Below are 23,156 nucleotides of genomic sequence, written 5' to 3' on the forward strand. Positions count from 1 at the left end.
TATCATATAAATGAGTTTCTGAGACCTCAGTCTCATCAACATGATCAATACTTGCCATCATTTCAAAACGTTATGGACAAAACTCTTTTTTGTCTAAAATTAACATTGTTGTTAACAAAAAGTTGCATTTTGTATCAAATGTGATACAAAAAATATATATAACAAATATATAATTAAAATAATACACAACATGACATAGCAAAAAATAAATGTGTGGATTTTGTTATAACGGTTATTAAACATCACAGCTCCAAAAAGTCTGAATTGTTTGATTGGGCTGGGTCTTACAGGGTTAATGCACTAATCCTAAATATGATCATCTCTATTACTTAGTCTTAGCTAATTATAGGCCAATCTCAAACCTTCCTTTTATCTGATCATGTTTTTCAAGTTAATTTGTTTGTGTCTGTGTGGTTAAACTTACCTCCTCCACCCAAGTGTGACAGAATCAGTCCAAGGTACAGTGCAGCTGTCCTGCTCTGTTCGAGAGGTGTTCTCCACATTTGTTAACAGATTGACTCCACAAGTTCAAATACAAGATTCGAACACAGAGAACCGCGAGCCCGAAGATGAAAAGTGCTATCATTTTTGTTTTTGCTGTGGTGTCAGTTTACAAGCTTTGGCTGTAGGAGAATCTGAAGACTAGGTAGACGTAATCTGATTCTTCTGGATCACAGAAAAAAAATCTTGTTGGTGTTTGTGAAAAAGGAAAAATGAACTTGGATTTCTACCGCATGTTTCAGTAGAATTCAAGAACTGTGTATATGGACTGCAAGATGGCAGGAAAACGTCCAAACTTCTAGTGAGAAGACCTTAAAGAAAAAAGTTCAGCCAATAGAAACAGTCGCCAAATCAAACCACAGAAAATACATGAAAACTGCTACTAAACATCGTCCCAACAACTCTGCCACAGTTGAGGAGTTATGTTTTGTCTTATGTCAATCCCTTTACCCTTACAGTAGGTTTGCCAAGCTAAGAGAAAGGTCACCAGGCTTCTCCGGGCGTTGCACTATTGGGAGAGGGCTCAAGTTCCTCAGAGTATGGTTTTTCCTGTCCTTGTGATCCCATGGCATTTCTGTACCATTGGTGTTTTCCTCATACGAGTTGTCAGAAGATCTTCAAATGGACCAGCCTATTTGTTCAGTGGTTATACTGACTTCATTGTTTGTAATGTGATCACTGTAAGAGATGCCCAGGATCAGATGATATTTGATTTTCCTTCACAGTCCTGCTGCGAGGGTCAGGATTTGCAGGAATATAAAAAAATGGACTTCATTGAAATGTGAAATATGTCATCTTCACCTGTACCAGTGTAGGTGAACATAGCATAGCCAGCAGATGGTCCTGAATACCTGGGAAACAGGCTGGCTGGGTGACGGTGAGGAGGAAGTGTAGTCCTAAACAGAAGGCCCCAGTAAACTGTTCATGTCTCTAATCGTTTTTCCCCACTCGGTGACACACCTGCCGAGGAACAAACTGGTATTTTCAATTCTGTTTTGAGGCACGTAAAGCTGGAAACACCAGCAACCATAGTGAAATGTCTTCCAGGCGCCAGAGCTGGCGACACTGAAGGATCCTGAAACTACTGACTAAAGATACGTAAATGATGTAAAATTATTACACTTGACACCTGGTTACGTCAATTGGAGTTCATTACAATTAATATTGAATAGGTGTGTAACTTTGTGAAAACAATGTCGTAGTTTTCTCTTGTCCCCTTCCCAATCGGACCAGGAGGGACATGTTTAGCCACATGCTCTCCTTAAATTACTGGCTCTCTGAGTGGTGTCCAAAAAATTATGTAGGCTTTATAGATAAAGACTGCATCTGCTCCCAGACTAGGGCTGCACGATTAATCGTTAGAAAATCGCGATCTCATTTCCAAATGACAACGATCTAAAAAAAAAGAAAAAAAAGACGACGATTGTACCGCATTTTGATCCGGGACGTAATCTGCATGAAAACAAGCGCTCACTCTTCCTGCTCAACAAATGACAAGGGCGGAGCCTTATACCACGTGATACAGAAGCTAGCTGCTAAAATTAGCAGGAAAAAACAACGGAGAGCACGTCAGGGATGACGAGAAAGTGACAGGAGAAAATCCGTCCCGGTCAACCACCCAAACATCAATAACAGGAACCTTATACAGCGCTTCCCTATACCCGTTGACCTCCCGCAGGCACAAAGAAATTACGGAGGCTGTTACTTATCACCTGACCAAAGATATGGCTCCATCAACACTGTGCAAAACGAGGGATTTAGGAAAATGATCAACACCCTAGACAAACGCTACACAGTGCCGTCCCGCAACTATTTTTCTATTGTTGCACTACCTGCTCTATACACGCAGCGTCGAGCAACGGTGGAGACGCAATTTCAAGCAGCACAACATTTTGTGGCAACGACAAAACGTGAGACATTTGTTGTTTTTATGTTTATTTATTGTTTTTATGTTCAGTCTCAACTGTTACGAAGTTGATGTGCAGCTAATAAGTGCAATAAATATTTATACTGGAAAAGAAAATCGTGAGAGAATCGTGATCTCAATTCTAAGCAAAAAATCGTGATTCTCATTTTATGCAAAATCGTGCAGCCCTATCCCAGACCACCAAAATAAACACCAAACAAACCAAAAATGAAAAACAAATGATTTAAACATAAAAATTCACAAAGAAAAACACCATAATATCCTCAACTGCAGCAAAGAGTACAAAGCTTAAGTGTAAAACTTTTCTCTCTTCTTATCAGTAAATGATTTAATGATTGATCAAAGAATTGATTTACTCTGTGTTACTCTGTGTTACAGAAACACAGTTATAGCAGGTTTACTGACCCAATCAGCACAAAACGATGGCTCTCTGCTGAGACAATTCAAACTGATCAACACAACCACATCGACTGACGGATGACAAATTCTGTGCGCAAGCACTTTGGCGACAGTGGGAAGGAAAAACTCCCTTTTAACAGGAAGAAACCTCCAGCAGAACCAGGCTCAGGGAGGGGCGGCCATCTGCTGCGACCGGTTGGGGTGAGAGAAGGAAGACAGGATAAAGACATGCTGTGGAAGAGAGACAGAGGTTAATAACAGATATGATTCAATACAGAGAGGTCTGTTAACACATAGTGAGTGAGAAAGGTGACTGGAAAGGAAAAACTCAATGCATCATGGGAATCCCCGGCAGCCTACGTCTAATGCAGCATAACTAAGGGAGGATTCAGGGTCACCTGGTCCAGCACTAACTATATGCTTTAGCAAAAAGGAAAGTTTGAAGCCTAATATAAAAGCAGAGTTAGTGTCTTTGACACACCACGGACCCACACAGTGTTCAATTATAGTTACACAGTTCATTTTTACAGCGTGTCAAAACACTAGATGCTTTTCTTCATGGCAGCTCAGACACACAGCTTCCTGTTCGGTGCTTCGACTGCTCTCGACAGCTTTCCAGCTGTCTCTGCAAACACCCACACCTCCTCTGCAGTCACAGGTAATCCCTATTAACCAAAAGCTCAGGTGTCAGATTGCTTGATAGAGTGCTTCATACACCTTGAAGAATAGAATTAGGTGTGGATGAAGTGTTTGATAAAGATGGAAAAACAAAAGCAAAACAGTGGAGCTGAAAAGCTAAAAGAGAAAAAGAAAACAGATGAAATCGAAACAGATGGAGCAAACTTTGTCAAATTAACCAACATATGGAAACATGGACATGCAAAGAGAACTGAAAATAGATAGTGGAGTCAAACTCAGGACCTTATTGCTGTGAGGCAACAGTGAAAACCACTGCAGCAATAACATCAGTATCAGCAATGATTGGTAACTAACCCTGGCAGTTCCAGGAGATTGCTGTTATATAGGTGAGGAGGGTGTACGTAATGCGGTAAGAAACTAGACAGAGGGACAAGGAAATAAATGTTTCCTTTGACCATGGGCCATTCCTCATAGCTTTTAATTGTAACAGTTTTACCGTAATGGTTGAACCACTGAAAACATCCTGACACAAAGTTTGACATCTTGGTTTGACAGCTGTCCAATGAGAAGTGGCAGTCTTAACAATAGGATTGTTAAGACTGCCAGGAGGATTGTTGGTGCCCCTCTCTCATCTCTGGAGATCTACAAACAGTGCTGCATACGCAGAGCTATCTCCATCATCAGAGACCCCCACCACCCCTCTCACGGCCTGTTCTCCCTCCTGCCGTCTGGCACGAGCTACAGGAGCATCAGCTACAGAACCACCAGGATGCTGGAAGCGTTATTTGCACAAGCCGTGAGACTGATAAACACGGTGCCTTGGTTGTACCTCAGGAGGTAGAGCAGGTCACCTACTGATCAAAATGTTAGTTGTTAAATCCCTGGCTACTCCAGCTAACCCCAAGTTTTTCTCCAGTCCATCCATTGTAGCGTGTATGCTAGTTAGAAAGCACTTAAGGAGAAGAGAAATAAAAGGCTGCTTGAATGAATGGGAGGATGAGGTATGTTATATAAAGCGCTTTGAGTTAGTAAACTATAGATTATGTTAATTTTACACATTAACTTCATATAATTTAAGACCAAAGAGTCTTGCTGACAGATTTCTTTCATTTACTACTGTATTTTTTTATTTTTTTTACCATGTAGGAAAAACTGGCTGAGGGCCATTTTCCTATTTGCAATCAGGAGACGCCCCCTGCTGGTCATTAGAATGAATGCAGTCTTTTGACTGCAGGATAAACTTATGTAGGTGCATAAACAATCTAATCTAAGAGCAACAACCACAACAATGGTGTCAGAGATGAAGTTCTGAGTTAGAGACATTTAGAGAACATGAAAAATAATATACACTACATTTAAAAAATATATATTAACAACATCGTGAGCAACAAGGAATCACACCGAAGTACTGTAATCTGTTTATTGGCAAAATGAAATATGAATCCATTTGTGAGTACATACTTATGACACCAACAAGCTATAATTGAAGAAGGCCATGTACTTCTAAACAGATGTATCCTTTTGTGTCTTAGAAACATTACAAGGTTAATGGGATGTTATTTACGCGACTGTAAACAAAACAAAAGAAAAAACAGGCCACTGAGAAAACCACATACTGGCTTGAAATTAAAATTGTACACAAATGAATGCCAAGGATGCTAAAAAATAGTTCCATCATGTCACACAGTTCAAACACAATTAATGCGCTACTCTTCTCAAACGTCTGGATTAAACAAGGTTCCATACTTAAACCTAAAAATGCTCTATTTGCTTGCTTAAAAATGCCAATAGTAAACTGCAACACTTTTAGAAGACAAGTATCTTTTTAGTACCTTATTATTTCCTTTATTCTTTTCAGACTTAAAAGCAATTAGGAGAATGGGAAAGAATATCGTTTAAAAATTGAAGGAGAGACCTGATGCCATAGAAAATACTGGAAGGAATACTTTGGGGACTCAAATTCTTACAAATAAACACTTAAATTCCAGACAAACGACTATAACTTTACACAATAACTCAAAACACTGGCATATAAAAATAAAACAAAACATCCACCAAGTGGACTTTCCAGAATCGTCAAAACGTTGCTTTTCTTGACATTTTTACAGTGCTGCAGGCATCTTATCATTAAAAGTAGATACAAACACAGGAATTCCTTTTTCTTTTTTCTTTTTTTAAATGGCCATCATGTGAGATACATGCATATATATTTTTTGAATGATTTGCTAACAATAGTTTGTGTTTCTTTTACAGTATATTGTCAAAAGCATTGGAATGATTAACCATAAAGGGTAAAACCTCTGAAATGGTTCCAGTGGTTGAATTTCTCACAGCTGTTTACCTAAAACGAACATGATGGCCAAATTGGAAAGTTTTAAAATTCAATGGCTAATTTTGCTCATTAACGCCTCCAAAGGAAAGGTGAATCCATTGTTGAAAGCCTGTTTCACTATTACAGATGCACAGATGGTTTACTTTCAGATTTTCAAGGGAAACTAAAAGCATGCAGCAGCAAGTTGGCACTGTGGAAACCAGCAACACTGGCAGGGAAAGAAATCCTCCAGTACGACACCTTTCTTTATTAAAGTGTCCTCTCAGCATTTTTCAGCTTTGCGCTTTGATCCAAAGTTTTTAAAATAAAACCAGACTGACAAAAAGCCTTAGAGGATAAAATCTAATAAAATCTAAGGAAAAAAATAGACATATTTCATTATTACCCTTGGATACAATTTCACCAAATACTTTGCTCCCTATTTGTGTGTTTCTTGAGTTCAGTAATGTAAGCTTCAGTATTTTGGCACTTTGGTATAATCCTCCATGTGGACGTTCCTGCACAGGCAGATGGACAGGATCATCCCCAGCAGCTGTTGACCAGAGAAAGACACTTTTAAATTTCTCATTTTTAAGTTATTTATTTATAAACATCTTGAACAAACTCAATCTACAGTTTCAATACACTGGAATTACCAAGATTTCAGCAGGATTACTTCTCTAGTCTGACATGAGCTCATTCTTAGTAGCAAACATTAAAAAACACAGTAAACTAATAACATGAAGAGTCTTTATTCCACACACTGAACAGCTTTTTTTTCTTCAAAACAAATATTTGTGACAAAAAATTGTCAGAAATGTGTGAAAACGTTCTGCATAGCGTAACGCCACAGAAGTGTATGAAAGTGTGTGAGAGCAAAAAAACATCAGATCTTTGTGTCACAATTAGGGATGGGTACCGGTATCCGATGCCATGATAGCACCGGTTCTGACATAAACGGTAGTAACCAGACCGAAAAGCAGCGCACATTTCGGTGCTTTTTTTCCTGAACTGTGATACACTTTGGATTCTAGCCAATCATTTTATGTTTCCGAGGATAGTAGGCGGGTCCAGGTACGTACGTTCTTTTAGAGCAGAGCTACAGATTAAAAATGCCCAAGGCGAAGCAGTCAAAGTCTGGCTGTACTTCACAGCAAAAGATGCAAACTCAGCAGCTGCAACAAGTGCTTTAAGCTGATACTGTGATACTGTCAAAGGAGGTAACACCTCAAATCTGATGAAACACCTGGTGACGCATAGCGTTTTTTTTAAATCAGAGAAATGCGCCATATTTGATAGCTTGCTGCGAGACCTCACACCGAGCACATCTACTGCGGGTGTGGTGCCTGTTATCGGACCCGGAGTTAGCAACATCCCCCAAAAACCCGAAGAGGAGAGTCCTGGCCCCTAGCCCTGCCAGTGTAGCAGAAATGATGAGGATGATGATGCAGCAGCAGCCGTTCTTCTCTGCGTGAGTAGCTTAATGTTGTTCGTGTGTAATTTATGTTGAGTAGGCTAACCACGTTATTACATTAATGCATGTAAGGTGAACTAGCAAACACCATCATAGCTACATGCAGCTGTCTTCTTGTTTGATGGCAGATACTCCCTTCACCCTGGCCAAAAAGGCTAAAATGACCAAAGAAAAAGAGGAAAACAGTTAAACATGAGAGGTTTTTGGACAAAGTTTGTTTTTTCCATTGATTAAGCTGCTTCCAGCCAAGAGTGATACCATATATGCCCTATAGTTGCAGAAAAGGCTAACATTGTTATCTTTTTACAAAAAAACAGCTGAACATGAGAGGTTTTTGGACAAAGTTTGTGTTCTCCATTCTTTAAGCACCGGTTTGAGCACCGTTTAAGCACCGGCACTGTTTCAAAAGTACCGGTTTGGCACCGGTATCGGATAAAACCTAAACGATACCCATCCCTAGTCACAACACTGTAAATACAGGAGCTTTTTTGAGAACTGCTCAGCCTTCACTGAGAGATTATTCAGTGTGTTCAACAATGACATGAAAGGTGCAGCTGCTTGTTTTATTCGTTTTGTTAAATTTTTTAAGCCACTTTAGTGATGTTGAACTGTAACAGGTATTATTTTGCATATTGTTAGTTAGTAACCTATAACTAGCTCTACCAGCTAGTTATAGGTTAGTGAGAGTTAATGACGTTGTACCTCAATAAGAGTCACTCCGAGGCAAACGCCTAACACAACCCCAATGTTGGTGAGGAGCCATGTCTCCACGCTGGCGGCACATCCCTGATTAAGACAAGAACCTTATTGACTGGAAATGCATCTAAGAGACAGCAAGTATGTGAGATGAACGGAAAACACCATTTACCACATCGTATACAGGCCAGTCTGGTGTCTTAGCCTCACAGAATCCACTGTCAGAGAAGTTTCCAGAATTATGTGAGATGTTATGGCAGGAGCAGGGAAACAGCAGCTGCGAGCTGTTGACGACGATCATGTTACCACTCCAATCCGTACGATCAATCCAGCCACAACACTCCATCTACAGATGGGGAGAGTTAAGCACAGGTTTCATTTGTAACAGCCAACGTTTTACTCCCAAGGACGTTTGACTGGAACGGCTGATGAAGAAGTTGATACATATAATCTTATACTCGTTCTGGAACAGCTTTGGGCCTGATTTCATGTTTTTCAATGTAACACCCATGTAAACATTTCTGAAGAAAATATCAAGGTATTTTATTTTATTTTTATTTTATTTACAAATGTTATTAATATACTTTCATATTTTGGACTGTAGGTTTTTATGTTATTATTTTTGAGTTTTTCTCTGGTGAGAAAGTATTATATTGTTATATGAAATTCCTGTTAATGTCAACATGTTGCTGGGGAGGTTCTGACGTCACACAAACCTTAGTTCTAGTTACTGTTTCACTTGGAAAACACTGGTGTGAACCAGGATTAGACAAGTTAAATGTTCAGTTTCCTCTTATGTAGTGTGAGAATTTTCTGTGATTACAGATGTCTGGAAGCCTTTAACCCTTTAAGACCTACCATAGAACCAAGTCCGCCAGAGCTTATATTATATGTTTACATGCTGTGGAGCCATTTTTGGGAGCATTTCAAGTTGCTGTACATCAATACAACCATTACAGCCTAAATTTTAATAATATGTCTGCATTGAGTGCATAGTAATTACATAAATTGCAAAAAAGTGCAATAAACTACAAAAAAATTGAAAATCGTTTTTGTTTTTTTAACATATATTTCTAGTTAGAGAAATTTAAGAGGCTTATCCCTCAAAACTGTAAATTTATTTTGAGTGTCTTCATAGTTTTATTTTTGAAATACACCAATTTTTATATACTGCAGGAAAAACGAAAATAAATATTCTAATGCAAATTTGCAAAAAAGCAGCATATGCATCAAAATAAACTATTTCCAGCAGTGCAATATGAGTCCTAAGCATCCCAGAAACCACACAGAAAGTCATAAAGTCAAACATAACTTTTAAAAACACCAGTATAGGCTCATGAGGCCCTGATGGTAAAAAAAAACTACATTTCCGCAAAAATTACATCACTTCCGGTTTTGGGCAGGACATGGCGGACATGCAAAAGTTTGCTCTGACCTCTATTCCAACGTAGGAAGTGTTATGAACAGATGATCGGATCAGCAAAGCGTGTTTCTGGAATATTATGTTTTTGTTGCTGCAAGTGCTTTTTATGCAGTTTTTGCAAAGCTATATGTGGAAGGAAACTGTGACCGAGGACAAGCTGATGGCATAAGATGTAAGTACAACTCCTCCGGTTTCATATGCAAAAAAAATTATTGCGCTAGCTCACGTAGTTGCAGAGCTACCGGGATTTAAAAATAGTTACGCAAAACAGAGCGTGCTGCTCTGACCGGCTTTAAAGGGTTAAGATCCACACAACGCAGTCAAATGGAGTATTTCCATCATGCAGCTCTTATATTAAACATTATATCGTAAGTGTGTTGAGATAAGGTGACTACACACTAACAGTGCTGAAATTTAAACTCAGGAAATCTGCTGATTAAAATAACTGAGGTTTAGATTACTGAAAATTAAAGGTTGATATTAAGTCATTTTTGCTTATCAAGACTGCAAAGCTATTTTGTCATGAGTGACAGAATCTGTTCATATAAAAATGAAATCTGATTATTTCAGAAGAAACTGGCTGAAAAGAGAAATCTAGAGAGCTATTTTAAGCTACATTACCTTCTTTTGGAAACACATTGATGGAGAAGTGGTGAATGGCAAAAGTCCTGGTCCTTTTATAACCCTTTACTACGTTACCTGAGCACCCTTCCAATGCCCTGCTCTACCTCCTGAGCTCAGTGGAAATTAAGATTGTTGTTGCTCAGTTCTAGACAGTGTTGGGGAGTAACAGAATACATGTACCGCCGTTACGTATTTAAAATACAAAATATGAGTAACTGTATTCCGTTACAGTCCGTTAAAGTTAAAGTTAAAGTTAAAGTTAAAGTTTCCGTTAAAGGAAAAGTACGAGCTGTCATCGAGCAGAAACGGGAGCTGGAAGCATGTAAATATAATAATAACCACTGCAGCCAAGAAGAGAGCCTGACGAGCCCAGTTGTAAGTAAGCTATTAAGACTCGACTGTACACCGTGTTCGTGTTTTCCTCCAAAAACAATAAGTTCTGTTGGAGCAGCCTTTCAACGCCTCTCTCTGTCTCTGCTAGCAAAGTTGACCCAGACAACAAAGTAAAGCTAGTTTTCAGCTACGAGCCCGACACAGAACCCACCGTATTAGCCAGAGGTCCCTTTACTACGGTTCGGAGCCGCGGACCTTCAGTAACAGTAATAAATCACAGCAATAGTACATTCATGTAGTTGTAAACAGCATGATAATATATTAAGTAATCCAAAGTATTCAGAATACGTTACTCTCATTGAGTAACGTAACGGAATACGTTACAGAATACATTTCGGGACATGTAATCTGTAATCTGTAATGGAATACATTTTAAAAGTAACCTTCCCAACACTGGTTCTAGAGTACAAAAATAAATTTTCTAATATATTTCAGACAGATTCTTATTAGTCTCTTTAGAAAACTTAATTTGTCTTCTTTGTCTCATTTAGGTTTTCAATGCATTTTCCAGCATCAGCTGACAAGAACAAGTCTAACTGTATAGTTACAAAGTGTAAAGCATCAAACTCCCCCTGTTAAAAATGGATTTCCTGTGTTTCTAGCTTCTAGCTAGGACATTTCTGCCATTTTGTACCACTGAAGATATTTTTATTGATGGGTTTGTATTTCAACTCACGTTAGTCTGGATGAAGTCCCAGGCCTGCTCTGTGGCTGAATTGTTCCCAGAGTATTTGTCCAGTACCTTAGTGATGACCTTGGAGATCTGCTCGTTGACCTGAAAGACAGCAGAGTTGGTGAAACATGTATTACCATAAACATATAGGCAGCGTAATATGCCCACACTGTCGCCATGTTTGAGCCAATGTGTCTCTTTTGTGTCTTCTTTTTGTGAATACGTTGTTGGATGGATGCCATTAAAATGAATTAAATTAAAACACCCTCACTACATGCTATGCCAGACACTAAGTAAAATAAAAATTTCTCAGTGTGGCATGTTTTAAATCTTATTAATTAGAAGGACTCTGTGAGTTTTTGTCAATCATAACAACAATATTTACAGCCCATCGTATCTTCATTTAAATTATGATGACTAACATATTGTGTAGGTCTTTCTTGGAAATATTACAGTTCATTTGCAAGAAAGTACAAAAAAGGTTCTTCTGACAATAATTGGAAAACATAGCTATACTTATTTTACACAAGTTTAAAAAGTTTATGAATGCAAAAAGACAAAAGAAAAAAAGAGACGGACTGTAGGAGCAAAACTGTATTCTGTTAGCAAAGAGTGTAAACTAATATAAATTCTGGTGAAAAGTTTGGATGCAAATGTCTGCTGTTCAGCCTAAACAAAAAAAGAAGCTTATTTTGAGATAAAACATCTGCTGACCTGAAGAAGCTGACTGCACCCTACGAGCGTCTGGCAGCACAAATGAACCTGCTGCTAGTTCAATTCAATTCAATTCAATTTTATTTATATAACGCCAAATCACAACAAAAGTCGCCTCAAGGCCTCAAGTTGATGAGAGACATCGAAAAAGGCCAACCGAAGACCGGACAGTCCTGATCCCCAACGACCCCCAGAAAGGGCCGGTCCCATCCAACTACCGACCAATAACCTGCTTCAGTACCACATGGAAGCTCCTGTCAGGCATCATAGCGGCTAAGATGAACAGACACATGGGTCAATACATGAGTGAGGCATAGAAAGGACATGGCAAGAATACCAGAGGCGCGAAACACCAGCAATTGGTAGACCGAGCAGTTACCCAAGACTGCAAAACCAGACTGACCAACCTGTGCACGGCCTGGATTGTGACAAGAAGGCCTATGACTCGATGCCCCACACATGGATCCTGGAATGACCTATACAAGAGCAGAAGAACCCTAACAGATTTCATCAGGAACTCAATGGGGATGAGGCCAACTTCGAGCCAACAGCACAAGTCACCATCAAGTGTGGGATCTACCAAGGAGATGCTCTGTCCCCACTGCTGTTCATAGGTCTGAACCCCCTCAGTGACAAGACTGACTACGGATACTGACTTCGGAGCAATCGTCAGCCACCGGCTTCATGGATGACAAAAAGCTGTATGCCAAGAGAGAGACATGGATTCGCTGATCCACACCACCAGGATATACCGCAACGACATCGGAATGTCATTCGGACTGGAGAAGTGTACTTGGATGATAACAAAGAGAGGGTAGGTAGTCAGAATTGAGGGGATCGAACTACCAGAAGGCAACATAAAGCGCCTTGAGGTGACTGTTGTTGTGATTTGGCGCTACATAAATAAAATTGAATGGAACTGAACATTGCAGACATTGAGGACAGCTACAAGTACCTGGGGATCCCACAGGCAAATGGGAACCATGAAGAGGCCGCTAGGAAAGCTGCAGTCACCTGCAGAAGTACCTGCAGAGGATCAGGCAAAAGAACAAGATCCAGGCTATCTACACCGACACCCTGTGGGGTTAGGTTAATTGGTGATTCTTAATTGCCCATAGGTGTGAATGTGAGTGATTCCTGTCTCTCTGCGTCAGATTGGTGATCTGTCCAGGTTGAACCCTGTCTGTCACTCTATGGCAGCTGGGACAGGCGTCAGTCACCCAATGACTACAAACTCCCAAGATGTGAAGTTAGTTCAAGTCTGATACATAAAGATTATGAGGAAGGATAAATCACCAGCCAAAACAACATCTGTAGAGACTGAACTGCAGAGGTAGCAAAAGTACAAAAATTCTGTACTTAAGTAGAAGTACAGATACCTAAAAAGTACTCGAGTAAATGTTGAAGTACTGAATGAAATGCACTCAAAGTAAAAAAGTAACTCTTTCGAGGACGTTTTTTTAAAACAGCTATATTTGCGTAAAGTTAACTGAACCTGTTATGTTAATGTAATAACAAAATAGCAAGTGGGAATACAAACTTTATTTTAGAGTTTTTTATTCTAATTGTCCTCAGCTTGAACCAATTAAATAGAAAAGAGCAGAGAAAAAGAAGGGAATCTATTAAAATCTAAAATCTATTGTCTGTTGCCTACATTGTAGAGGGTGACTTTGCCTCTAAACAGGAAATGAGTACAGGGTTAAAGTGGGATACAGCAGGTGGGGGGACCCTAAAACTGATTGTAATGGCTCAGTGTGGGGAAAACTCATAACTGACAATAATTTCTAATGTGAGCTCCAGTAAACTCTTGGCTCTGACGGAGGCGGTCGCATCTTTCCCCGCGTCCCTCACCTTATCTTTCCTGCTTGGCTTCTCATGTCCTTCTCTAGTCTCAACTAACGTTATGAGAGGACCTCAGAGAGCCTCTCCATCTTGTTCTCTAAAACCTAAAGAATTATGGATTTGATCAACTGGTCCATCAACCCAATTGACACCCTTTTGGCGACGGGAAGCCAGGGTTCGAGAGAGCCTGATTGTCCTGGAGGGACATTTCCTGCCGGATAAACGATGGATGGGTGGCAGCATTGGCACGTCGTTTGCCTGGCGGGACTGTCGATTGAGGACAAGATTTATACCTATTTGGAACCATGATAACAGGGTTCTTGCTGATCAGAGCTGGCTCTGGCTTATCAAAGATTAAAGAAAGCGATTACAGCTGGTCAAAACCCCACAAGGCTGACCGCTATGATCGAAGCGACGGGAAATACCGCTTATTGACACCTGCAGTCATGCCAGCATTGTGCAAAAAACAAAACAACCCCCCCCCCCCAAAAAAAATCAAAACTCTGAGCCACTTTAAACTCTAACTATAGTGCAGGGTTTTGCCTCCTGTTATGTGACACCCTCTGGGATTTACACGTACAGGACTGCCTTTCATGTGTTGCTGTTTAGGATCAAATCGGTTTGATGTTTGAAGCCTTAAATCTGTCAAATCAAAATTAACGAGCCTGTTCTGAAAATGTAAGGAGCAGTGTTGGTCAAGTTACTTGAAAAAAGTAATCAGTAACTAATTACTGATTACTTCTCCAAAAAAGTAATCCCGTTACTTTACTGATTGCTTATTTTCAAAAGTAATTAATTACTTAGTTACTTTTTAAAAACACGATTTACAACCTGAATAGGTGATAAAGTGATAGATCTTTCAGCCCAATTCTAATTTTTCTACATAATCATCATACAAAATGTAATCAAATGGAAAAGTCTCTTTTTAAAACTTGTTTTATTAGTTTTAATCTTTTAACTTTATGCATCAAGCAAACATTTAATTATCTGCACCATTCTCTGACTGGAAGAAATTAGTTTAACATTTAAACCTATTTTCTGCACATTCCAGCACATAAAATATTTTTTGTGTGTTTACACTCAGTCTTTCAAATAGATGCAAGTAAAACACAGCAGAAAATAAATAAAGTCAAAGACTAGCGGTCCTGTTGCTCTATTTTCACCTGTAAAGCAGGAGTGGGGCAGGCGGAGGTTTACCCTGGTGCAGGTGTGCAGCGGTCAGTGGAAGAATCCGCGAGTTTCTCTGTGAGTTTCCCATTACGTCGTAGCTACTCGGTGCTTGTTTGGAAGTTTAGGGGTTTTTTCGCTGTAAAAAGAAGTTTTCTTCCCACGCACAACGGACACTAATGTTTTTGTCACTTTTTATGGAATCAAACTCAAAGTAAGGTCAGTACTTCCACGCTTTAAACGCTGCACGCTCATACTCTCTCTGCACTCGATATATGATCCATTGTTGATCTGCACACAGCTGTTGTCACGAACGTCGCACTCGCTTACGTCACTGTCATGAGACATTCTCGCAAAAAAATCACGGTTTTAGTAACGCAGTGTTCCTACGGGAAAGTAACGGTAATCTAATTACTGTTTTTGCAATAGTAATCCCTTACTTTACTCGTTACTTTAAAAAAGTAATCAGATTACAGTAACGCATTACTGCCCATCTCTGGTCCTCTAAATTAACGAGCCTGTTCTGAAAATGTAAGGAGTAGGAAATACAGATATTGGTTCAAAAATGTAGGGAGTCAATATAAAGAGAACTACTCAGTTAAAGCAGAGATACATGAAAATTCAAAGTACAGTAACAAAGTATTTGTATGCCATTATTTAACACTTCTGCTGAACTGATCCAAACCACCAGATGTAGGTAATCTTCTGCTTCATCAGCTAAGCATTTATTGTTGGACCAATGACTGAAATAACTCATAGCAGGAGTAGGGGAGGTTTGGCCTGGACTTGAGCAGCAGACAGTGGCTGAGAAGACCTTCCAACAGAAGTTCAGATACAGTAAAAGCTGACGTCCTTTTTCTTGTAGTGTTCTGCTTTCATTTGTCTGTGTGAACACAATCTCCTGGCTCTCTGAGCCAGGCCAGTTTCTAGAGTAAAGTATAAAACGCTTTGACACACAGTACCCAGCTTGTATTTGGCAAAAGGACTGACTTTGCAGTTGATATAAACTAAAGAAAACCTCAACCCTCATCTCTCAAAATAAGCCAAGAAAAACAAATAGTAAACACTTTAAAAACTAATCTTAACCATGAAGCTTTCACTGTGTTTTACTTCTGGCTGAAATACCTCAAACTAAATAACTAAGTCTGAACACTGTCACTGCTACTGTAGGTTTTTTTTCTTTACATGGTGGGTACATTTATCACAGCATGTGGATGAAGTCAAGCTTGCAATATTTGAAATGACATCACTCACCACATCCTTCTGAAAGTAGATGAGGGCACCAGCTGCAAACTGAGTGATGAGGATGAGCAGGAGGACGCTGAAGTACTGAGGAGGATCACAGAGAACAGTGAATACAAACATTTAGGGGCGTGTGAACAGCTATATGTTAGTTAGTGGTACATACACAAGCATATCCCTCTATTATGTTTTACTGTTGTCAAAAGGGAGAGCAGCAAATAAACTCCATATCCAAATGCAGTTTTCCCCAGGCTGCCGGCCGTGCCAGCGCCATCTTACCCTCCGACCATACATACATTACACAAACATCACACGGGGAAGACAGGTCAGAGAGGTATAACATGGAAAATGCACAACATGAGGAAAGACGAGAAGAAGAAATAACTCCCCCCAGACTGAGCTCCAACAGGAAGATCAGTTTGAGAACAGAAAAAAAGAAAGTGTCCCTTCACCCGGTTAAGCAAAAGTCAACAATCTTCGATCAACGTGGACGGCCTTGAAGGAGGAACAAAGAGTTCTGACAACAATCCTGTTATCATGGAGATTTTTGTTGTTCCAGTCAGCTTAGACCTTGGCAGGCCTTCAGCTGGCGCCAGTGGGATAGCCGCATGAGTGAAGATGGTCAATGTTTGGGTTTAGTACAAACAACTGCATCCAAACTTTACAATCGGTCTAATGTCCGTCACTGGTCACCAATTCTCTCAATTCCCGTTGTTCTTCTCCAAGAGCCCTGCCAATCGTCTGTCATGTCGGCCAGCCTTGTGGGATTTTGAACAACTGTAGCCGCTTCTTGTTCTTCGATAAGCCAGGTCCGAGCCAGCTCCAATCAGCCAGAACTCTGTTATCATGGTTCTGAATTGGTAGATGTCGTTCAGCGTCCTCCATCGAGAGCGTCACCAGACACATGACGCAACCAACCATCGAGTATCCGGCAGCAAATGTCTCCGCGGGACACTCGGGCTCTCCCAAGCCCAGGAAGATGTCAATTCTGTTACAGGACCAGTTGATCAAATCCATGATTCTTTAGGTTTTAGAGAACAAGACTAAGAAACTCTTTGAGGGTTAGAGAATAAGCAAGACTATACAAAAGATGAGAAGCCAAGCAGGAAAGATAAGGGAGAGGGAGAAGGAGAAAAGTGCGACCGCCTCTGTCAAGAGCCAAGAATGAAAAGAGAGCTGAGAGAGCTTTTGTGCTCAGAGCTGTTTGTTTGTTGGTCTGAAGCAGCCATTCCCTAAGTTAAGAGCGCTGTGGCCCAATATTTAATATATTGTTACATTTCAGATCCATCCATCTATGCAACCATGTTTTAAATGTTTGATTTTTAATGGCAACAAAAACTAAAATTAAGCATTTGTGATAATTGGCAATGTGTGTTTCACATCATTGGGAAGGAATTCTGGCCCACTCTTCTTTGCAGAAGTATTTTAATTCAGCCCTGCTGGGTTTTCAAACATGAACAGCTCGCTGAAAGTCCTGCCAGTGCACCTCAAGCTGATTCACACCCAGATCCTAACTTCAGATGTGAACCTGCTGGTGTGCTTTGACTCATTATCCTAACCCAAGAGCACATCCTGTCATTCTCCTTCAGGATTTTCTGGTAGAGACCACAACTCATGGTTCCATCGATTATGACAAGTCGCCCAGCTCCTGAAGCTGCAAAGCAGAACACCACACTACTATACCTCTGGCATAATATTCTTTTTGTGCAACACTGTGTTAGTAACCAGATACCAGATGTAACACCAGTTGTAACAGGACACAAACCTTCAGTCCAGAGAATATTTTCCCCCAAAATGTTGGGACTTATCGAGATGTTTTTTTGTGTTCTTTTTGCTCAGCGGCGCTTTGCGCCTTGAACTCTCACATGAAAGCATTTTTTGCCCAGTCTCTTTCTTACTGTTGAATCACAAATGATGAATAACTGACCAAATGAGGCCCTATTTATTTCCCCTAATAAATTAAATGACAATTTTGCATTTATTCAGGTTATATTTGTCTTATGTATAAGACATAGCGCCTTGAGGCGACTTTCAAGCGCCTTGAGGCGACTTTCAAGCGCCTTGAGGCGACTTTTAAGCGCCTTGAGGCGACTTTTAAGCGCCTTGAGGCGACTTTTGTTATGATTTGGCGCTATATAAATAAAATTGAATTGAATTGAAATTGAATATATTTAGTTTTATAATCTGAAACATTTAAATATCACAAACAGATGAAAAAAAACAAGAAATCAGGAAGGGGGAAAACTTTTGACAGTATTGTAAATAAATGATGTACAAAGTCTGCTTATTGACAAAATCTCTTATCATCAAGAAGAATTGGCTGCGTGAAACCTCAATCACTACTTTCACAACACTTAGAAGAAACATTGTAGAGATGCTAGAAAAAAAGCCACAAAAATTTACAGTGGACTGCTGAACACTGGATAACAACGGTACTGTTACAAGTGCTCACTGGAAAACATGGTGGCATGTTTCAAGTATGCAAGAGACTGACCCAGGTTTAGCCTTACTCTGGCCTGGGTGTAGCTGCTGATATTGGATGGAAGTTGGTAGATAGTTTGGTAAGCGCACGTGCAGATACCAAAGTCCAGATCTCACTGTTTTGATGTCCTTTCTGTTTGTTTCTCTTCAGCTATATTCTACCTTGCCTCCCTCAGTAATGTATTTGCAGCTATTACTCAACAAGGGTGTGATGCACAATCTCCTCTCAATAGCCAATGCCAAGTTGCGTCTTCTATTTGAATCTGGGAAACACTGATGTGAACTTCTCTCCAGGTGATGGAACCTTGTTCACATCGTTTGATGTGTTTTTTCTCCGTGTGACTGAACTCGTTGACACTTTTATTGTTGTGGAAAACTTCTGGACTTAAAGTACTGCGATTAGCTGAACTGTTCTTTCCAAAACATGCAGTAGATGAATAGGCTCTTAAAGTAACACAGCTAATGGTCTTCAGTAGTGATGCAACGGATCACGGTTGATCCATAATCCGAACCGATCCCACTCCACGGTTTGGTACGCACGTGATCCGAAGATTCGAAAAAGAAGGAAAAAAAGTATGTGTATGGTGCGCGTGGTGGGTGCGGTCCAAGTGGAGGAGCAGAGGAGTTTGCAGCATTTAAGCAGCCCTTTGCTGCCCAATCCGAAGGGGCTAAAGCTATTACAGAAGCTACTGGGGTGTTTAGCTGCAGACGTATTCCGTTGTGCAAAACAAGGTGTTTAAACTGTGATGAACGTGCTTGAGTCACGCTATGACATCTCGTTGCGCGTCCACTGCAGTGACAAGATCGTTCCAATTTAAAGTTATGGCTGAGCTGTCCCAGGCATCTTCTGTTGCCCTAACTACAAACGGGAGGACCTCCAGGGCAACGGAAAGCTACGTGACCGTGACCGCTCGTTATATCACAGCGGAGTGGTAGATACAAAGCCCTGCACTGCCCTATACTGCACCTTAATTTGTTTTTTAATAATTGCGTGGATTGAGTCTTGAGTTGAATGTTTTTAACAGGCAAAAAAATACTTAAATAAGTTAATAAGTTATGTTAAAATTTTGTCTTTTTGTCGATCCATGACTTAAAACCGTGATCCGATCCGAACCGTGAGATTTTTGATCCGTTGCACCACCAGTCTTCAGTAAGGATGCAAAAATCAGTTAACTATTGACAGGAAAACCTTTACATCATTTATATGTTTTCATTATCATGTCTGGACGGTACACACACATACTCACCAGGCTCAGCAGAGGGCGGATCTCATAAATGGCCCCCAAGCAACCGAGGAAGCTAATGAGAATGGGGAAAGCTCCAACTCCTATCAAAATGTAGCATGCCAACTTCACATCTGTGGAGTTTTCTAAGGATCAGCAACACAGATCTCAGGTTACAAACTGCAAGCTGTCAGAGCGTGTGACTACCATACTGTTAGGATATACATTATACTTTTTGTTTAAGTAGCAAAGCACATTGGTCACACATGCATGTTTGAGTTGTAACTTGCTTCTAAGGCGATTTCATCACAGTGGTAAGTTTACATTATTCAACTATAACCGAGCAACGTGATCAAAAGACTGAATTTAAGAATGTTACAGCTGACCTACCAGATCCCGACATCCATGGATTGGAATTACACAGTATTGTGTAAATGTTTTTTTTCCTGTATGCCATGAAATGCTAGATATTTACTAAATAATAATAATAATGGATTGGACTTATATAGCGCTTTTCAAGGCACCCAAAGCGCTTTACAATGCCACTATTCATTCACTCTCACATTCACTCATTGGTGGAGGCAGCTACAGTTGTAGCCACAGCTGCCCTGGGGCAGACTGACAGAAGCGAGGCTGCCATATCGCACCATCGGCCCCTCTGGCCAACACCAGTAGGCGGTAGGTGAAGTGTCTTGCCCAAGGACACAACGACCAGGACAGAGAGCCCGGGGATCGAGCCGGCGACCTTCCGGTTACAGATACGCTTCCCAACCCCCTGAGCCACGGTCGCCCCAAATCACTAAAGTGATTTTTATGTCGTGTAAGATTCAGAAAATAATCTAAGAGACTTTCGATCTTTCTAAGTCCCATTAATTAAACAAAACAAAAAGAGTGAGACAAGAGTTAGTACTTTCCCAGTCATGCTAAATCTAGCTGTAGGGAGTTCTACAAAATATACCTAACATTACAGTTAGACAATAAAGTAAAACAGACTGTGTGGACTTGTTATCAGTGTTGCAATTGATCAACTTTCCCATTAACTGAAGCATTTTGACATTTCAACATTGTATAGAACAGCGGTCTCCAACCTTTTTTGCGCCACGGACCGGTTTATGCCCGACAATATTTTCACGGACCGGTCTTTAAGGTGTCGCGGATAAATACAACAAAATAAAACTAGTACCGGTACTGAAAGAAGATTTATTCATAACACACGTGAAAAGACCCAGGAAAACAGAGTAAACGATAAAAACGATAACAAAATAACCCTGAAAACTATACATTTCACACCTGAGCCTCAACTCTCGCGGTCCGGTACCAAACGACTCACGGACCGGTACCGGTCCGAGGCCCGGGGGTTGGGGACCGCTGGTATAGTACAGAACTGAGAGAAGAACAAAAAACAAACTACATGAAGGTGATTTGAAGCAGATGACTGCACGTCTTCATTATGAACACATTTCTAAAGTTTGACTATAATATCGGAAACACTGCAAATCCATCAGATAACTTAACCAGTCTGCTTTTGTATTGTGGTTCCCATGTGAGCTCTAAAACAAAATCTAAATACTTATTTGAGTTTGACCTCAATAATAACGGAGCCCACAGGGCAGATTTAATAATGCTCTGCACAAGTAACGGCGTTACTTTTTTCAGTAACGAGTAATCTAACTAATTACTATTCCTATCGTTACAACGCCGTTACCGTTACTAACAAGAAAATGCGGTCGTGTTATTATTTTTCAACAAACAGGCGGCTGAAGCTGCAGCTTACTGCATCTTATATCAGTTGCACGGAAGTAGCTGTAAGTAATCTGGGCGATAACTTTTTGGCACAACACGAGCTAAGGCGGCAAAACAATCGCATGAGTGCTGCTGTTTGGCTGAAGTAAAACCAGAGTCATGATAAACGATATATACGCGTGTTTTTGTCTCAATAGTTTCATCATGTTTAACGTCTAAGGACAGCGCAGCGAGCACTCTCTGCTTATGGCCAAAAAAATAAAAAAACAAACAAAAATCAGCCCTTTGTGTTGGTGGAAAAATGTCAACCAATCAAAACATGATATGGCAACATGACATTTGGTTGTTTAGGAAGAGGGGGACGTTTTAGGAGTGACGGTGAGAGAGAGAGAGAGTTTTGAGATGTGAGAGATTTGTGACGTTTAGCGTGTTTGGAGTGTGTACTTAATGTGTTGTCTTGTGTAGCTAGTGTGTAGTGTTGTGGATAGTTTTGTGTTGTGTGTCAGAACAATGACGTGACTGCTGTTTTCAGCTGTGGACAGAAATTATTTTTTGGAGTGGCACAAATAATTTGTGTGGCATCTTATTGAATGCAGAACAGCTGATTGTTCTGTAAATAGTTTGAAATGATTATTAACAAAGAGGGTAAAAGGTAAATGGCTGCAAATAACTTTGTTTGCAAAACTTGTGCGTATGATTTTAAAATTGACAATTTATATTTGCATTTAAAGTTATGAAATATGATCATTAAACATGTTTGTGGATGTCTTCCTTCTCTCACCCCAACCAATCACAGCAGATGGCCCCGCCCCTCCCTGAGCCTGGTTCTGCTGGAGGTTTCTTCCTGTTAAAAGGGAGTTTTTCCTTCCCACTGTTGCCAAAGTGCTTGCTCATAGGGGGTCATATGATTGTTGGGTTTTTCTCTGTATCTATGAAGCGCCTTGAGGCGACTTTTGTTGTGATTTGGCGCTATATAAATAAAATTGAATTGAATTGAATGTTACAGTAAAAATGTCAATTTTTCTACTCAGATTTTATGTTTTCTGTCTGATTTTAGATCAATTGTGTTAACACAGTTTGTCAAAATGACAACATAACTGTAAATTCAGACACGTGAGGTTGTGCTGAAAAGAATGAGACCAAACAAGGCAAATAAATCGTTTTTAAAGGTGAAATGTAGAAGTAAAATCAAAAGTAGTCAAAAATGGCGAATTATAACCTGGACCTCAGAGGGTTAAACATTTTTTTTTGAAAGTAACGCAATAGTTACTTTGCATGGAATTAATTACTTTTAGAATCTTATAACTCAGTTACTTTTTTGAAGAAGTAACTAGTAACTATAATTAATTACTTTTTCAAAGTAACTTGCCCAACACTGTTCATCTGTAACACATGGAAGGGTCAAAACCTGATGGTAAATAATGTTTGATGTTATTCTTCTCGCCTCACAGGTCAGCTGTGTCGGAGTAATTTATAATAATGAAGCTACTGGATGACTGTGTAGCGTCTCAGTCCTCAGGACCAAACACAGTCCTCATCAATTTCTCACAATGACATGATCCTGATAGAAAAATCATACTGATTCTTCTTCAGCCTGTTTTCAGAGAGACACAGGTCTGAAACCTGCACTTACACTGGATTATTTTTGTTGGGACAACACTTCCATCCCCAACTTCCTCATTGG

The 23,156-nt window shown here is 40.0% G+C and overlaps 1 protein-coding gene across 1 annotated transcript in view; it reads right to left on the bottom strand.

Annotated features, from left to right (window-relative positions):
- Positions 1–4,872: 4,872 nt before the first annotated feature.
- LOC146525170 (CD82 antigen-like) overlaps positions 4,873–23,156 on the bottom strand; it is a 47,273-nt gene continuing 28,989 nt past the window's right edge. The window contains exons 4-9 of the mRNA XM_085165578.1: positions 19,754–19,875; positions 16,038–16,112; positions 11,064–11,162; positions 8,120–8,293; positions 7,954–8,037; positions 4,873–6,330 (exon numbers count right to left, since the gene is read on the bottom strand). Of these exons, the coding sequence (XP_085021704.1) occupies positions 6,253–6,330; positions 7,954–8,037; positions 8,120–8,293; positions 11,064–11,162; positions 16,038–16,112; positions 19,754–19,875 (632 nt within the window). The 3' untranslated portion in view covers positions 4,873–6,252. The remainder of the gene's footprint in view (positions 6,331–7,953; positions 8,038–8,119; positions 8,294–11,063; positions 11,163–16,037; positions 16,113–19,753; positions 19,876–23,156) is intronic.

The sequence above is a fragment of the Neolamprologus multifasciatus genome, chromosome 1, assembly GCF_963576455.1.
Source record: "Neolamprologus multifasciatus chromosome 1, fNeoMul1.2, whole genome shotgun sequence".
Taxonomy (NCBI): Eukaryota; Metazoa; Chordata; class Actinopteri; order Cichliformes; family Cichlidae; genus Neolamprologus; species Neolamprologus multifasciatus.